General features: G+C 39.0%; 1 protein-coding gene across 1 annotated transcript in view; it reads left to right on the top strand.

Annotated features, from left to right (window-relative positions):
- Positions 1–17,597, top strand: part of PLXDC2 (plexin domain containing 2) — a 289,801-nt gene that overhangs the window by 266,589 nt on the left and 5,615 nt on the right. The window contains exon 13 of the mRNA XM_075705348.1: positions 10,493–10,653. Coding sequence (XP_075561463.1) covers positions 10,493–10,653 — 161 coding nt within the window. The remainder of the gene's footprint in view (positions 1–10,492; positions 10,654–17,597) is intronic.

The raw sequence follows: 17,597 nt of genomic DNA, 5'->3' as shown, positions 1-17,597 counted from the left end.
TCCAAATGGAACAAATCAAATATAACTCAAATAAGTCAGCAAGTCTTCCCATATATTGTATTTCACACTGTAAACTACAAGCTAAGAAATGCTGATACATCTCCACATTTTATTCTCTGTTTCTCCCTGAACATTTCCAAGCTGTTCCTCCTCTATCATTTCTCAGCAGTCTATTCTCAGCACTAGTTAGAGACAGATCTTAAGATATATGAGATCTCTCTTGTTTTCTTCAGTATGATCAAAGCATGATCAAAGTTGAACTTTAGACCCCAAGCAATTTGCTAAATGCTTCTCACTGCTTTCTGCAAGTTCAGCTGTAGCACTCAGAATAGGAAAGCATTATACTTAGGAAAAAGTGTGGGATCTACCATAGTATGTTACTGTAAGAAACATGAAATGATGTCCCCAGTGTAATTCAAGTTATTCCTTCTCAGGAAATCTTGCAACTTAAGGAAAGCATATACAGACTAGCTGGTGTTCAGTATGATACTACATCAGTGCCTGCTGGCAGACACCTAATTAAAATGGAGCCTTCCAAAGCCAAGAACATAAGCTTGGAAAAGCAACAGCCTCTGATACAAATCCCATCTTCCTTGTGCATCAGACACAGGAAGAAACTTATTCTACATATTATACGCAATGGCCAGTGGGCTACATGCAGGTCTTTTAAAGCAAATACAAATGAAATGTGCTAAACTCATCCATTCTGGGTAAAAAATAGAATCATGGTTTAATAATCTTTATTCTTAGGACATTTAAATTAGGACAGTAAGACTTAAGACATTAATAAATTGTGTTGTTTTCTGTTCATTTCACAGTACTTTGGATTGTACTTAAATGTGACTTAGAACAAGACATTTGTGTCTTTTCCAGAGTTTCTTGCATCTCCACTGCATCCCAATTTTGCTGTGATCATCTTATTACAGCTATCATCACAGAATATGTAAAAAACACCAATCCAATCTGCAGAAAGTCAATCAAATAATGGCAGAGGTTTTCCAAAGTACTGGCACTGGAATGTATCCCATAGAAAACAATTGTCACTTTCTGCCTCTAGCACAAAAAGGCATTTTTACATCATATTAGACATTATATACCACATTAGGTTAAAGAAGCATGATGTTAAAACAGTTTAGCTAAACCAGAACAACTACGTGTAGACAGTTTGACTTATATTGGAGTCTGACTTATACCAGTTTAGTTTGTCTTTGGTTTTCTAAGCCAGATATAAAATGATATAAAGTATCTGCTCTTGCAGTTGTCATGACTTTGCTGTAAAGGCACACAATTAACTGATTTTGTTAGACAAGTACAATTTGTGGACTTTGTACCAGCTCAGAGGGTTAATGTGAAAACCACATGTAGATCTTATGGATCTTATGTAGATCAATGGAGATCTTATGGAGGGCTAACTATAATAGACTGGATAAACTTTTAAGACAAGGTTGTATTACTTAGTATTTTACCTTATCATCTGCTCCTGTTGCTGTCACAGTGCTGTGGCAGTGTGACTGCTAGGGCACACAAAGCTCCTGTGATCTTCTGTCTTTTTAACTACCTATTCTACATGGAGTTAAACCAGCAGTTGCAGTCAGTATCCTCCTGCAATCTCCTCTACATTGCTTACTCATCTTTGACATCAGTGTGCATGGGTCACTGTGAAGGATGGGGAAAATGGAGGTCAAGAAGACTAATATGCACTGAAGTTGAAGTACCTGAAGTTGTTCTGTCTCCACAAGGTGGGGGAGGCGTGGGGGTAAGTAACTCTGGAAACATTAGACATAGCTTTAGAGAAGAACAGCCTGCTTGACCTGATGGTCTTGTGTTTCCTTTCAGAAGGGTTAAGAGGAGTCAGTGGACTGACTGAATTGAAATTTTTGTAATCTGGTAACTTTCTCCTCTTCTGGATTTAGCAACAGTCAGCTGCCTTGCTAGGCCAAATGGCATGGTACTATATGGTACGATATTGAGCTTCATGATGGCCATTGCTTGATGCTACTAAGTATTGTAATGGCTTAAATGACCTCAAGTGACTCAAACTAAAATTAATACTTATGACAACTTGCATTGGGTTTGCATGGCAAAGTTTTGGTAGCGGGGGCGCTACAGGGGTGGCTTCTGTGAGAAGCTACTAGAAGCTTCCCCTGTGTCCAATAGAGCCAATGCCAGCCAGCTCCGAGACAGACCCACCACTGGCCAAGGCTGAGCGAATCAGCAACGATGGTAGCTTCTCTGGGATAATATATTTAAGAGGCGGGAAAAAAACCCTGCACAAAACTCCAGCTGAAGAGAGGAGTGAGAATATGTGAGAGAAACAACTCTGCAGACATGAAGGTCAGTGAAGAAGGAGGGGGAGGAGCTGCTCCAGGCACCAGAGCAGAGATTCCACTGCAGCTTCTGGTGAAGCCCATGGTGAGGCAAGCTGTGCCCCTGCAGCCCATGGAGCTCCATGGTGGAGCAGATATCCGCCTGCAGCCCATGGAGGATCCCACACCAGAGCAGGTAGATGTGCCCGAAGAACACTCTGACCCCGTGGGAAGCCCGCATTGGAGCAGGCTCCTAGCAGGACATGTGAACCCATGGAGAGAGAGGATCCCATGCTGGAGCAGGGTTTTCTGTCAGGACTTGTGACCCCGTGGGGGACCCACGCTGGAGCAGTCTGCTCCTGAAGGACTGCAGCCCGTGGAAGGGACCCACATTGGAGCAGTTCACGAAGAACAGTAGCCCATGGGAAGGACCCACGTTGCAGAAGCTCATGGAGAACTGTCTGCTGTGGGAGGGATCCCACACTGGAGCAGGGGAAGAGTGTAAGGAGTCCTCCCCCTGAGGAGGAAGGAGCGGCAGAGACAGCGTTTGATGAACTGACTGTAACCCCCATTCCCCATGCCTCTGCACCACTAGAGGGGAGGAGGAAGAGAAAATCAAGAGTAAAGCTAAGCCTGGGAAGAAGGGAGGGATGGGGGGAAGGTGTTTTTAAGACTTAGTTTTTATTTCTCATTATCCTACTCTGATTTGATTGGTAATAAATTAATCTGATTTTCCCCAAGCCAAGTCTGTTTTGCCCATGACGGTAATTGGTGAGTGATCTCCCTGTCCTTATCTCACCCACGAGCCTTTCATTATATTTTCTCTCCCCTGTCCAGCTGAAGAGGTGAGTGATAGAGTGGCTTTGGTGGGCACCTGGCAGCCAGCCAGGATCAACCCACCACACAACTGTTGTAGCGTTAAGTAGTATTTTAGAGTAGAAGAATGAAAGTCCTTAGCTAACACATTCAGAGTGTTGTCATCCCATAAACAGAGGGATTTGATTGTAGCTCACTCTCACCCATTTGCTGCACTAAGCAGTTGATCATTCTTGGAGAGACTTACTGAGTTGCCCTGGGTCCTACAGAAAATTGATAGCAAAGCCAGATACTGAATTCAGAATTTGTGGGTTACAGTTTGTAATATTCTCACTCAAAGACCACTTTTCATTTCTTACATGCAACTGGAAACCAATTTTTAAAGCATTAGCTGAGGCATAACTTTATAAACCATCATGAAAACAAGTAAAGTGTAGCAATGGCTTAACCTCAAAATGTTAGCAAACGCTGAAGGAATGAACCCACAAAAGCAAGAAAATCACACTCCATTACCATGAAGAAGCTAAGCCCAGAGCAGGCTGTTCCTAAAAGAGGTAGAGAGAACATATTTATGGAGATTCCTCTGGGTCTCTAGAGAATCTTTCCAACTGTACATTCCCTTATTCCCTCCCACAGTCACTGTATGTAGGTCATTAATCATCTGCTCAGGAATTTGCACTGTGTACAGGAAAAAAGCTTAGGTTGGGAGAACCATATACCTGCCCCATAAAACAAGCAGTCTCCTGGTAGACTCACATTCCAGATGTAAATGGAGGCGCAAAACAGGGGAAAAATCCAGTGGCTCTGCTGAGTTCACTGTAGGCTGTAACCCTGTGTGCTCAGCTGTCCAAAACATTATGTCCTCCCTCTTTGCAGGAGCATATGAACTCAAAGGCATAGTCATGCAAATAGGGTGATACAGCTTCCAGGCTAGAAATCACATGCATAATAGGGTGGTGGGCTGGTGGAGTGAACTTGGATCTGTAGGTGCAGGTTAGCCCCAGACCGGGCAGCAAGAGACGGTTTCTGCTCTTTGGCTGCCCAAAGAGGAGAGCAAACACATGGAGAGGAGGTGTTGCAAAATGGCTTGTAGAGATAGCTCATGTGGAAACGTGTCTCTCATTTGTGTCCAAAGAAGAGCAATGAAGCTGGTGAAGGGTCTAGAGAACAAGTCTTATGAGGAGTGGCTGAGGGGACTGGGGTGGTTTAGCCCAGAGAAAAGGAGGCTGAGGGGTGACCTTATCTCTCTCTACCACTACCTGAAAGGAGGTTGTAACGAGGTGGGTGTCAGTCTGCTCTCCCAAGTAGCAAGTAACAGGATGAGAGGAAACACCCTCAAGTTGTGCCAGGGGACATTTAGATTGGATATTAGGAAAAATTTCTTCACCAAAAGGGTTATCAAGCATTGGAACAGGCTGCCCAGCAAAGTGGTTGAGTCACCATCCCTGGAGGTATTTAAAAGGCGTGTAGATGTGGCACTTCGGGACATGGTTTAGTGGTGGACTTGGCAGTGTTAGGTTTATGGTTGGACTTGATGATCTTAAAGGTCTTTTACAACCTAAATGATTCTATGATTCTATCACATCGGTATGAGGGCATGTATGCAGCAATATTGGTACAGAAGTGCTGGTTTATTAGGTTGACAGTGTTTCTGGCATGGTCTTAGTTTTATGGCAAAATGGGTCTAGATACAAGTGCATGAAAACAGCTCCTATAGATGAAGCAGACTGGTAAAACCTATAGGTTCAGGTATAACCTCATCTACAGTAGAGACTTATGTATTCTTTTACTCTTATTATTATTTATCTTATTCTTTTACTCTACTTTAATCAATAAATGTATTTTTGTAAAGCTGGACATGCTACAGCTTCAAAATCATGGCCAATACTGAAATAGTCAAATGTACACATTAAGGAATGCAAGGGAAGTTCTGCAGTTAACAACTAATTTATTAAAAAATGGCATGTTTGCATGGAGGCTCTGAAAATATTATCACACATTCTGTTTCTGTAATGTTTGATCTATGTAGTGCATACTCATAAGTAATAAGAGTAAAAGAATACTGGCTTTGGCAGTATAGTTGTGTCAGTCAGAGGGGTCAAATAAGGCTTTGCATTTTATCCCTTGAAGATGCACATGCATATAAGAAGTGAGTTTGAATTGGAGCTTTTTACCATCTGATCAAAATTCAAAAGTAAAAAGCAAAGCTTTATTTTCCAAGTCCACACAATGAAATTCTGCTTTCTGTCTGTCATTTGCCCTTGGTTCCATGTCACGTTATATAAAGGAAAGGTTCTAGCCAGGATGTAACAGAACTTCACCTATTTTTCTTCCATTTTACCATAAAACTTTTTTGTATCTCTGCTCTCACAGACAGAGATATTAATCTCCAGTAAGTAAACTCTTTTCCATCTCATACCATGAAAGGTGTACATGTATGCACCACAACTGTGTTTTCTCGTATGTAAAACTATTACAATAGAAACTTTGTGTAAACCTTAAATTTAGATAATAGAAAACATTGTATTTCATTATTTTGCAGACCTTAATGTTTAATATGCAATAGTGAGATAAACAATATTGAGAAAGTATCCACAATATATTTACAAACACTCTAAGTAACAGTCCCAGTTTGTACACGCCTTTGTTCCTCTTAAAGTCAGCATCACAGTCCCCAAGAACCAGGACAAGATTTTCATTCCTGGTAAATCCTTGAGTTTTTCATTTTTCCTGCACCAAAAGAAGTTAACCTGACTCTAACTAGACTTAGTATAGTAATATAAAATCAAAGATGATATACTCTTTATGTGTTTATCATGCAAACAATAAGAACATTTTAATTGTGTTTTCACTTTTATTTTTTAAACACTGTTCCAGCAGGAGAACCATTATTTCAGTTTTGTATTGTGTGCCTTTGTATTTGGGAAAAAAAGTTGCTGTTTCTGTGCTGTCATTCAGCATCTAATGAGAAGCAGACTAACCTCACAGATATTAATATGTTCCTTCTGCTTAAAAAGTTTATACATGTAAGAATTTGGGGAGGAGTTATAAATAGAGCATATTGTATGTAACAGTTGCTTTTTTGAGCACTAGAAAAGGAAAGTATGGGGGAAGTTCCACTGAGAAAGTTCCTTTTGGGACAGGACTGGTAATAAGACAGAGATCCTCACATGAGTTTAGCCTTGCTTGGAAGAGCAGATGTGTTGTGATAATCTTCATAAGATTTCATAGAATCATAGAATTATTTAGGTTGGAAAAGACCTTTAAGATCATCCAGTCCAACCATTAACCTAACACTACCAAGTCCACACTAAACCAATCAAGGGTAGACTAGACCAAACCATGTCCCAAAGTGCCACATCTACCCGTTTTTTGAACACGTCCAGGGATGGTGACTCCACCACCTCTCTGGGCAGCCTGTTCCAATGCTTGACTACGCTTTCTGTGAAGAAGTTTTTCCTAATATCCAATCTAAACCTCCCCTGGTGCAGCTTGAGCCCATTTCCTCTCGTCCTATCACTAACTACTTGGGAGAAGAGACCAACACCCACCTCACTACAACCTCCTTTCAGGTAGTCATAGAGAGCAATAAGGTCACCCCTCAGCCTCCTCTTCTCCAGACTAAACCACCCCAGTCCCCTCAGCTGCTCCTCATAAGACCTGTGCTCCAGACCCTTCACCAGCTTTGTTGCCCTTCTCTGGACATGCTCCAGCACCTCAATGTCTTTTTTGTATTGAGGGGCCCAAAACCAAACACAGTATTCCAGGTGCAGCCTCACCAGTGCTGAGTACAGGGGAACAATCACCTCCCTGCTCCTGCTGGCCACACTATTGCTGATGCAAGCCAGGATGCTGTTGGCCTTCTTGGCCACCTGGGCACACTGCTGGCTCATAGATGTTCAGCCGGCTGTCGACCAACACCCCCAGGTCCTTTTCAGCCAGGCAGCTTTCCAGCCATGAAACAGTTTCAATGTCCATTTTTTCACCTGTTTCCCTTGGTGGCTTTTTAAAAGAACTGTCAGTTGATTTTGCAGCAGAAAGTATTTTCAAAGTTGACAACACTGTTTATTGTCTTTGTGCAAAGAGAGTGAAATCAATTTCTCATGAGTATTTGAGCCCTGGTGTCAATGAACTGAATTTCAATTATGGAAATTACAAGTTACTTACACTTGTTGTCATTTAAGAAAAGCATTTCTTGTATTTCATTATTTTTTGCATTTGGCATTCTGATCATTGCACTGGTGTCCATGCCATGCTCCATCCTAGACTAGTAGAAATCTGGGCAGGCAGTTGTCACCTGTGTTATTTGGAAGAGACAGTGTTCTCTTTTGCAAAGCTGGATGCTAAGCACAGAGAAAATATCAAATCAAAGGGGATTAATTTGATGGCCTTTACAAAGTGGTTAGGACCTTTGCTGTAGTCCAGCATTTTTTGATATGCAGAATATGATATTCTGCCTTCAACTATAACATAGTAACAATACAAATTACTCATTTAGTGCAAATTGGCCTGAAAATGGGTACAAGTGATAAAGTAGTTTATGATGCACCCATGTGGCATTGAAGGGAAAATTTGAAGAGTACGAAGCTGTCAAAAAGACAATTATGAGACAGACAAACTGTGAATCCCCTGCTCCTTCTGGGGAGTGGTTACTTCTCAGTAGGGTGACTCACACAACTAACTGCTCATCACTGGGAGTTAATAGCCCAACCCAGAGCATGTACAATAAAGCAGGCCTTTCTTGATGGCCTTTCAATTGTTTAATTTGCATTTGCTTGGCGATTTGAAATATATGTGCAATTATTAAATATTGTGACAGTGCATGAACAGAAATTAAAACAGGAGCTTGTATACATTCATCTATTCTCTGCTGAAAGTGAAAAGCTATTTAATAAATTATTAATGGTTGTGTCAAGTAAAAGACTCTGCTGTCTGAAAGTTAAAGGAACCATTTTTAGGGTCATGTTTCTTTCCTGTCTCTATCATGAATCTTGCATCCTCTGCTACACAGTGCCACAACTACCAGGAAGTGTTTTAAGTGCCCTTTGGGTGGGAATACCTTTGAAAGTAAATCTTCCATGTCCTAGGCATCATCTCCTTTCTTTCACTGCAATGTAAAGGATGGCCTGCAAATTTTCACTGTATATACTGTGTTAAAAAAAAAAAAAAAAATCAAAGAGGGCTGACCCTGCTTTTCTTTGTCAAAAGTTCCTATACATCTGTGTGAACTAAGCTTCAAGAAAGCTAAGCAAATCTCTTTGTAGGATTTAGGCAGGGAGAAGCCTGGTTCTTGGATCCTGTTCATGCCTAAGCTCAAACTTGATGTCCACAGTCAGCAAAATTAAAACTGAAGTTCCTGTGTGAACAGGTACTTGTGAACTTTTCAGTAAAAAGAAAGATACCTTCAGGATTAGGCAGCACCTGAGTGGGAGTCCATGCTTGCTATTTTTTGTTAGATTCATTAATGCCTCCTAGTTTAACCTCTCAAATTATTGGGTTCTTTTTCTTTACCCTCTGATTCTGTTACTCAGCTCCTTACTGCATAAGCTGTCTTACTGACTTCATGGGAAAGAGCAGAGCAATGCTGCGGGGTTTCAGCTGTCCTGACTCAAGATTGAGGAAATACAGACAAAAGCAGGGGAAATTTACGTGAATCACTTCACTCTCCCATAGATTCACTTCCATGTTATAGTTAGAAATAGCTCTTGGCTAAGATAATACATCTTCATTTTCCTTTTCTCCCTATTGCCACAATGGTGCCATGCAATCCGCTGGGCAATGCAGCCTTCCTTGGTCTGGTGAGAAAAAGTGCTGCCCCACATGGATGAGTTGTTACATTGAGGTCAACCATTCGTACTTTCTTTTATTGCCCCTCATACACGGCATTTAATGTTATATAACGACCTAGATCAATAAACCCTTCTTCTATTATTTTCCATTTCTCTTTTCTAATACTAGCATGGAGTGCTCTAGTCACAATCTGATGAATGGTAAAAGACCATGTACAGTTATATTTATTGTTATTGTTGTTGTTACTATTAACAATAACATTAACTTGTTTGAAGTGGTACATATAACTCAAGAGCTGTTTTCCAAGAATGAATAAAAGGGACAGTCCCTGACCTCACAGACCATGACACTCTGAGACAACCAAATAAATAGTCCAGGGGGTTGGCATAACAAAAAGGATGACTGCAGAAATCAACAATTTTCATTATAGTCAGCTTGGCAAACAAGCATGGTGAGAGGAAATTCAGAAGTGGAATTGAAAGAAAATTTATCATAAGTGAGACCAGAGCCAGGTTTTGTATGGAGTAAGGCATGGAGGTGATTTGAAGGATTGCCCGAAAAGCAGTAAGCCGTGGGAATATTAGGAGAATGATATAAGTTTGTGAAGCCAAATGACCAGTGCTCTGCTGGTGTTTCTTAAACCTAGGGTTTCTGAATTGCTCTTTTGCCTGCAGTGCTGGGTAGAACAGCACTTCTCCTTTTATGCAAGAGGATGCTGAAAAATCATTGCTTATCACCATGTTTGTACTTGCTGTGATACTCCGAGTTGTCCAAAGTAGAAATTGTACCCGAGCACAAGCAGTTAAACAGATGTTGACTAATTTATTGAGACTTTTTCCACAAAGGTTATAGTGTTGTTAAAAAACTTCCAGTCACTTACTTGGAAGCACTGATGACAAGTTGCTTGTGTGACAGAGACAGTCCTCTTTTCTCCTGATGGGAGCATAGATGAGCAGCCTCTCAGTATCAAGTTTAGTAAATGGATGATCTTCTGTAATACTTTGGTATGATGAGTGTTCCTTTCAGACCAAGATTAGAATATTGCAGGGTCATTTAACATCCATCTGTTACACTTTTGGCTGTCTGATTTAGTTGCACAGGGTGATTCAAAACCCCTCTCCAAGCTAATGAATCAGGCTTTCACAATGTGTTTATTAGCTAGACCTCACAAGGGTTTGTGGCATGTCTCAACTTGAAGCTTTAAAAAAAAAATACAACATTCAAAATGTATTCAATTAGTACTTTTTGTCTGTAGGGTAACTGCAATACTTTTATGAGAAAACTAAAGCAAAAATCATTCTGAAGGTAATTAAGAACTTCAGAATGTCCAGATTGCATTCAAAAGAAAGGATATTAATTTTGTTTATTGAGTTAGAATTAGTAAAACATTTGGAAATGTCTGTTCATTAAGATTATGAGAGTATTTGGTTGCAGGAAAGAGAGATCTAACATCTTTTCCAACTTGGGTAGTGGAAAATGAGGAGTATGTAACACAGAAAAAGCAAATGCTCAATTGCTAGCTGTGAAATGGAATGGATAAGACATAAGTTACTGTGCTAATAAGTGTGCCATTTGTGTAGCTTCCACAGACGACAGCGCAGCAGAGAAGAAAGGTGGAACACTTCATGCAGGCTTAATTGTCGGCATTCTAGTCCTGGTCCTCATTGTGGCTGCAGCCATCCTCGTGACCGTCTATATGTATCATCATCCAACATCAGCAGCTAGTCTCTTCTTTATAGAGGTAAGACAAAACATGTTGTGTCATTAGTCTTGTCACTTGGCTAGTATAATTGGGGTCTCCAGAATAGAACTTTCTTGACTAAATTGAGAAAGTATTCTTGTGTTCATAGTGTAAGCTTTGAAGAAATGGACCTACCTCACCTAGCAGGTGATGCTGTTTTGTTCTTAGCATGTTTGTCACTCAGCTGCTTCTTTAACTACTATTGTTTTACTTTTTTTTGTTGTTACACAGGACATATATCTAAAAGATATATCTCAGATACCACTCCACCTCTTTTTCCTATCCTTCATCCTCACCGTAGCATTTTTGCATTAGCTGTCACGTGCACTGGCATTTTATTTCAGGACATTTTTTTTTTTCAATTACTTTCCTGTGGAAAAATAAAATGTTTGTGTTCATTAATTCTCCAGAAGAGCTGACTTAAAGTAAGTTTTTAGCTGGGAACACGTTAGCTGTTCCATACATTCATTTGTAGAAATCTTTTAACAATTTGCCTCAAACTGTGGGAAAGATTCTTTTCACCTGGTTTAAACATCTAAATCTAGTATCAGCTCCCTTTCCTCTTTTTACTAGTGTAGAGAGAAACAAACTCTTTTAGACCATGATTCATCTGACCTATTCAAGACATCTCCTTTAGGATTAGATAAATTAACATTTTTCTCCCTCAAATATAGATAGCTACCACAGGTGCAAACATCTACATTGCAGATGCTGACATTTCGTCAGCTCAACTCCACTGTACATGACAATATGAGAAAGGAAAGTCTTCCATAGGTGTTTGGTTCTACAAAAACCTGTGAATACCTACACTTACTGGTGTTTTTTTTCAACACAGCAATATTCCTCTACCTTATGATAAGTATAGTTGCTAAACATGAAAGAAAACACTGATTGTTCATAACGCCCAGCTGCAGTACTCCCTTCTTTTTAAGAGCTTGGACACTTTCTAATGGGCAATAGTGGAGACGCAGAACCACTGGAAGTGTCACTAGGGACATACCTAGGGATTGGTTAGGTAAAAGCCTGGACCAGGAAGATATAAACATTAATTCTTAGTGACAGCAGTGTGAATTGAAGTGAGACGTGAACATGAACAGAATGATTCATCTTTAAAATCATATTATAATAAATTTACTGCTTAGATGCAATAGTAGTGACAGAAATCAAAATGAATTGTTTATCAGTATTCCAGGCTCAAGTGATATAACCGTGTCAACCATCGGGGAACAGCATCCACATAATAAAATCAATAGTTTTCTTTCATGTCTATGCGACATTTCAAGCCAGTTATCTATTGATGTAGACAAAAAAAACTCCACTGAAGTCCTTGTATAAAAGAGAAGGATTTGTCTCTTTGTTTTTTTCACACACAGATTGAATTAGTATTCTTTCATTCTAGTAAAAACAAGTTTCTTATCTGCTATGATGTGACTGAAAAGGCTAAATAAATGGCAACACCACTTTTAAGAAGGAGAGAAGAATACCAAATTAAAATACACATTTATTTATTTATTTTTGTTCTCAGTGTAGTAATGGCATGTTAATTTATTTCATTCATTGATATCATACTCATCATGCAAACAGTGGTGCCTTAATCAGTTATTTTAAACCCACTCCACTGAATTTAATCTTTAGGTGGCATTAATCAATCTATGCAGTCAAAGCTAAAATGTCTTTTAGCAAGCAATGTAGGCTTTTAGAAAAAAATAGAAAAACATAATCTTTCTGTTTAAAATAAAGGAGACATAATTGAATAAGGACAGGAGGAAGTAAATTAGTCAAAATCAAATTTATGCAAAATGTTGTATAAACGACATCCTCTTTTGGTTATTAGGAAAAGTGTGATATTTGTGGAGAATCAGCCATTTACCAAGAATTATAAAAAGTTCTGGCTATGAAGTGGTGGCCTTTCCCTGTGAGTGGTAAAACCACTGATGCAGTGGTAAAACCACAAGGGGTGGAGAAAGGGCTTATTCTATTTCAGAATATTTCCACAAATTCCAAATTGTTGGTATCATAAGCATAGAAGAACAGAATAAGGTAATCCATTCTGGAAATTAAATTGCTTATAAGGAGTTCAATCATTTAATTTCCAAAGGCAAAAAAAAGTAGTTTGATCAATTCAAGAAATAAAGAGTATATTATTCTTATATTCATCTGATCTATAGGATGTACATGTTTCCAACAGAGAGGAGAATGTATCTTCTCAGACTTGCAATTTGAAACTGAAGTACAAAAAATAATGTAGCATAACTGGTATAAATAGATCACTGTTACAAAAAAAAAACATTCCTTATTGTATCTTTGCAACTGAAAAATATTTGAGTAAGCTGTTACAGATAACATGGTGCCCCATATAACACAGCAGACAAGCTGCATTATTTATGGGAAATGAATGAAATGTGGATCTGATGTTACCATTCTGGGGAAAGAGCTCAAGAGGATTGCCATGGGCTTGGTCATGAAATGAGAACAAACACATAAATATTTCAGAAAATAATATTGGTTTGTATGAGTCTCTTGATTAATAAAGTTACACAGTTAAAACAAGATGTGACATATGGACAGGCAGCTCCCTCATGCAGTTGTCCAAATAATTACTAGTACACTGTAGTCTGCCATCAAGTCTTCTAGTCAAATCAAGATCTGCATCAGTTTATCTATCATCAGTAATTAATGTAAATCTAAGGCTGGGCAAAATAAAGAACGGGGACCTGCCCCATTTCTGTTTACTTTTAAAGAAGCTACTTTATAGAGGCATACTTTATAGAGGCATCATATTGACATTAAACATAGCCTTCATTCAAAATTGTAACACAACTAATAGAGAAACTTATTTTTACATCTAAGACTCTAGGATGCTGTCATGATTTTGTACGTAAAGCACCATTTTCAGATTCTGTTGGGTTTTTTAGGTTAAGGGCTATGTAAGGAATTTTGAGTTGATTTAGTTTATAGTCATGACTGGTTACTGAATAAAGAAAAGTGTAATATCTGAGGCTTTAAATCTCTTTCTCCCTTGCGTTCTCTGCAATCACCCAATATCCACTTACCACTTCACTCAGGTTTTCACATAGCTCATGTCAAATCTCATTCATGATGCCCTTCATGTTTGTCATGTAGTCCCTTTTCTCAGTGAGCTCCCCCAGATAGGGATAAATACACCCACACTTTGACTGCACTGTTTAACTTTGCACTGATAAGTGCAATCCCTTGTGACGCCTCTGAGCACCGTTAAATGATATCCTGAGTGCACTCGTTGGTTTAAATAAGCAATACACAAAAGCCAAGAAAAATGCCATTTATTCCAAAAGCAACTATTGTTTTAGAACAGAGTAACATTATTCTATGATTTTTTTATCCCTAAAGTCTGAAGAAAACGTTTCCTCAAGTGGTTTTGTTCATAGCTGTTGAGCACAATGCATACTTGGAGCCCCACCTGGAACAAAAATAGCTATTTTGAACAAACAGCCTGAGAAGTCTTGAATGCCAATGCTATTCAATTTGCCCATGATAGTGTATCTTTTTAAAAGAATACCATCCAAATAGTTCATCACTTTTTCAAAAAAAGTTCCCCTTTTTGTTAAGTGTGTAGAAAATTCAAAACAAAATGCAATGTTTTCCTGTTTCTTCCAGCCCCCACACTATTCAACATGTGTTTCATTGTTTCAGTTGCACTGTTCTCTGGTGACCTAAAGACAGAATGAATTATCAACTTTTAATGCTAAGGGAGTTCCAGTCAAAGTTCCAATGAATGCAGGCTCTTTTAAAAAGCTGAGAGTAAATGTTGACTAAAGATTAGCTTGCAGAGTGACAGAAGAGATGTTGTATGCTTTGGTCTTTCATTTATTTACGGTTATTCCTGTGGTATTTTCTCTCCCTTGAATTTGATTTTGTTGCCAATAATTTCCCCTTTTGAATCAAGTTACATACCTACTCTTACCCAGAGGAATCTTCTGTCTCTTTAGTATACTTCGAACTTATTTGCACTGATTTTTGAAAAGTAGCAAACATGTCAAATAGTGCTCTTCATGTCTTTTTCAACAAAGCAGAAGCTTATGTCAGAAAACTAGCTATAACACATATAGCTACACACTATCTATACCACAATTAAAAAGTAATTAATTTCTTCACTAACCTATGTAGTATACTTGCATTCAGCATTTGAAGTTTGGTGGCCAAGAAGCCAAGCATGATGCCTTGATTGTAGTGGATTGCATGCCAGTGATATAGATCATAGCAAAAATGATATAGATATCTGAAGCTGAATGTAAATAGGGGTAAAAAAATTCCCAGCTGTGTCAAATGGATTTGCTCACATTTCATTGAGTTGTGGGCCAAATAGCAGCTTTAGTAGTATTTTAGATTTTACTTCTTCCTTTCTTTTTCTTCATGTTCTTTTTTCTTATATTTTTAACCTTTATTGATTTGCATTTGTGTGTGAACTTTGGCACTGAGAGCATTTAATATCTAGGGAACATTTAGCAAATGGAAAAGCAAGGCATAAGGCAGACTGTCTTTTACTCGGATGTCTTGCTTATTTGCACCCAGCTATCTGCAGACAGAAGGGTTGCACATGACACAAGAAATTTTCATGTGCACGCTTTTTTTGTTTTTTTCTTAACTTTCTTACTTATACGTTATTCCAAAGTCCTTTTAATTTTGAAACTTACCTCAGCTATCATCCCAGTGCTCTGCCTTTGGGGAACAAAGGCAACATGATCTGGCCACAGCTGAGAAGACAGCAGAGGAATTGCCGGCCAATATGAAGGCAGAGTCAGACCTTGTGATGTCTTTTCCCAGCTGGGCACAGAGATACTGTTGCCAAATGTGCTTATGTAAGGCTGGACAACAGCAGAATAAAATTTTTCTGTGGCAGTTCTCTGCTGGTAGGGGATTTTAAGGAGTCTAAACTAACATTGGAAGTTGGGACCGTCTTAACCTCAGACAAAGAGCCTTTCTCATGTATTCAGCTTATAGGTACAAAACCAAATCCAAGTTATTAACACAAGTAGATTCTGAAGCTGTAGGCATATAAGTAAATTCAGAGCCTGTGTATTTCTTAATAGTGGCTGTGTATGTCTTGATAGTAGTTAATACGTCACACACTGAAGAGAAGCGTGTTTGTGGTTACAAGTTATCATTCTTTTGAGTTAAGATCCCATTTTAAAGGTGATAGCCTTCACCTTCATGTTCCCACCCTCCCTGGAGATATTCCAGAGCTTTACTGTGCTGATTCAGCTGCTTAGAAACATGCATGTACACTCACACACACACATGCACATACCTATGTCTTTTTTAGTTGTTTGTTTTACTTCATTTTGGATGTTTAAGCTGGATAATTTCAGAGATCTGTTTTTTCAAATGGCCACACAGAGAGTTGAACTGGTGCTATGGAGCCAGGAGGTGACCTTGGGGAGAATGAGAGGGAGGAAGGAATGAGCAGCTGCAGATCTTCAGCAAATAAAATAATAGTGTGTGATCAAACCCTGGGGGATGCACCTCGACTATTCCTGGTTTAACTTGAACTATGTCTTTACTAGTAAATTAAATAAGCCTGGGACTGTTTTTTAGCATAGAGACCAAACAGCATGGAAGGGTCTACATTTGTGTCATTTTGTCAGTCTCACAGTAAGGTGATGGCATGCAGACTATTAGCGTGGACTGAGGATGGTTCCTGAATCCTGAGCCCTAGCTGGGGTGGTCTGAGAAAGCACTAATTGTTGGGTATTTTTCTAACAATTGAGCTGCATAGTGAACTGATTGTGTTGCAGTATCTGGAAACATTCAATGGCATGCAGATCTAGCAGTAGATTTTCTTCAGATTTTGACGTTCTGCTCATCCCCAACATAGAAGGAGAAAATAGTCAAAAAAGCCAGAGACAGTTCTTGCTGTTTCAGAGTTCAGGGAATTAATGGTCATTTCTGGCTCACTGTTACACATCTTTGCTAATAGCAGCACTTCACAAATAAGAGCCAGCATTTAACAGCCAGCCCTGTTCTCCATGCACCATTTCCAGGTTTCTGCATTAATGTCACAGATGCAATATAAGTCTGCAAAAAAATGAGAATAAGAGACAGAGTTAAAAAGCAAGAAGGAATTTTAAAAAAAGATTCAGATCTTCAGCTGGCTTAGACAGCTGTGATGAAGCTCACACAGCTCTGCTGACTTCTTCTGGGATATGGCCCGTTGTTTTTATTATATATATACATTTTACAGGGGGTTATGCTTTTAGTTTGAAAAAGGCTTGACATGGTCATCAATTTGTTTTTGTCCAGAAGTTCAAGCTGAATTGTGTTTCATGAAGATGATGATTAAAAAGAAGAGAACAAGTATCATTTTTCTCTTCTTTCAAAGTCCTGCAGTGTCCTGGCATTTGGGGTCCCATCATTGATCTCACTCTCATTGCCTTGTACTGATAGTAAAGTTATTTTTTCCAAAGCTTATCCAGCTCAGCAGGAACCAGCAGCTCAGCAAGGGAAACCTAAATCGGCCACAAGGGAGAAGCACTAAAATAAATAATCAACACTGACAATAAAAGTCAAAGGTGGGGAGGAAGGAGGCATTCTGTTTCTCGTCCATCAGCAGCCAGCTACTTAGATGAACCTAAGACTGCAGAAACATTGTTATGATGAGAAGTGGTTTAAATCACAATAATGTTATTTTCTCCAGTCAAGGAGAAAAATAAATGAAGTCAGCAAATGATCCAACTGAATTTTAAGTCTGAAGCAATATTTATTTCAGAACAGTTTCTTCAAAACTTTCAATTAACATGGTGTCAGGCAATTGATCTTTCTTATTCCTGGGAATACATATCAGAAGTACAGTTTCAGATATCTGAAGCCTCATCCATTTCTGACTGTGATCTGCTAAAAACAATTGGGTGTTTCTAGAAAAGATTAAAGACTGATGCATAAATTATAGCTACCTAAACAATATTTCA

The sequence above is a fragment of the Pelecanus crispus genome, chromosome 2 (assembly GCF_030463565.1).
Source record: "Pelecanus crispus isolate bPelCri1 chromosome 2, bPelCri1.pri, whole genome shotgun sequence".
Taxonomy (NCBI): Eukaryota; Metazoa; Chordata; class Aves; order Pelecaniformes; family Pelecanidae; genus Pelecanus; species Pelecanus crispus.
The sequence above is the reverse complement of the archived record's forward strand: the minus strand, read 5'-3'. Positions and strand labels throughout refer to the sequence as shown.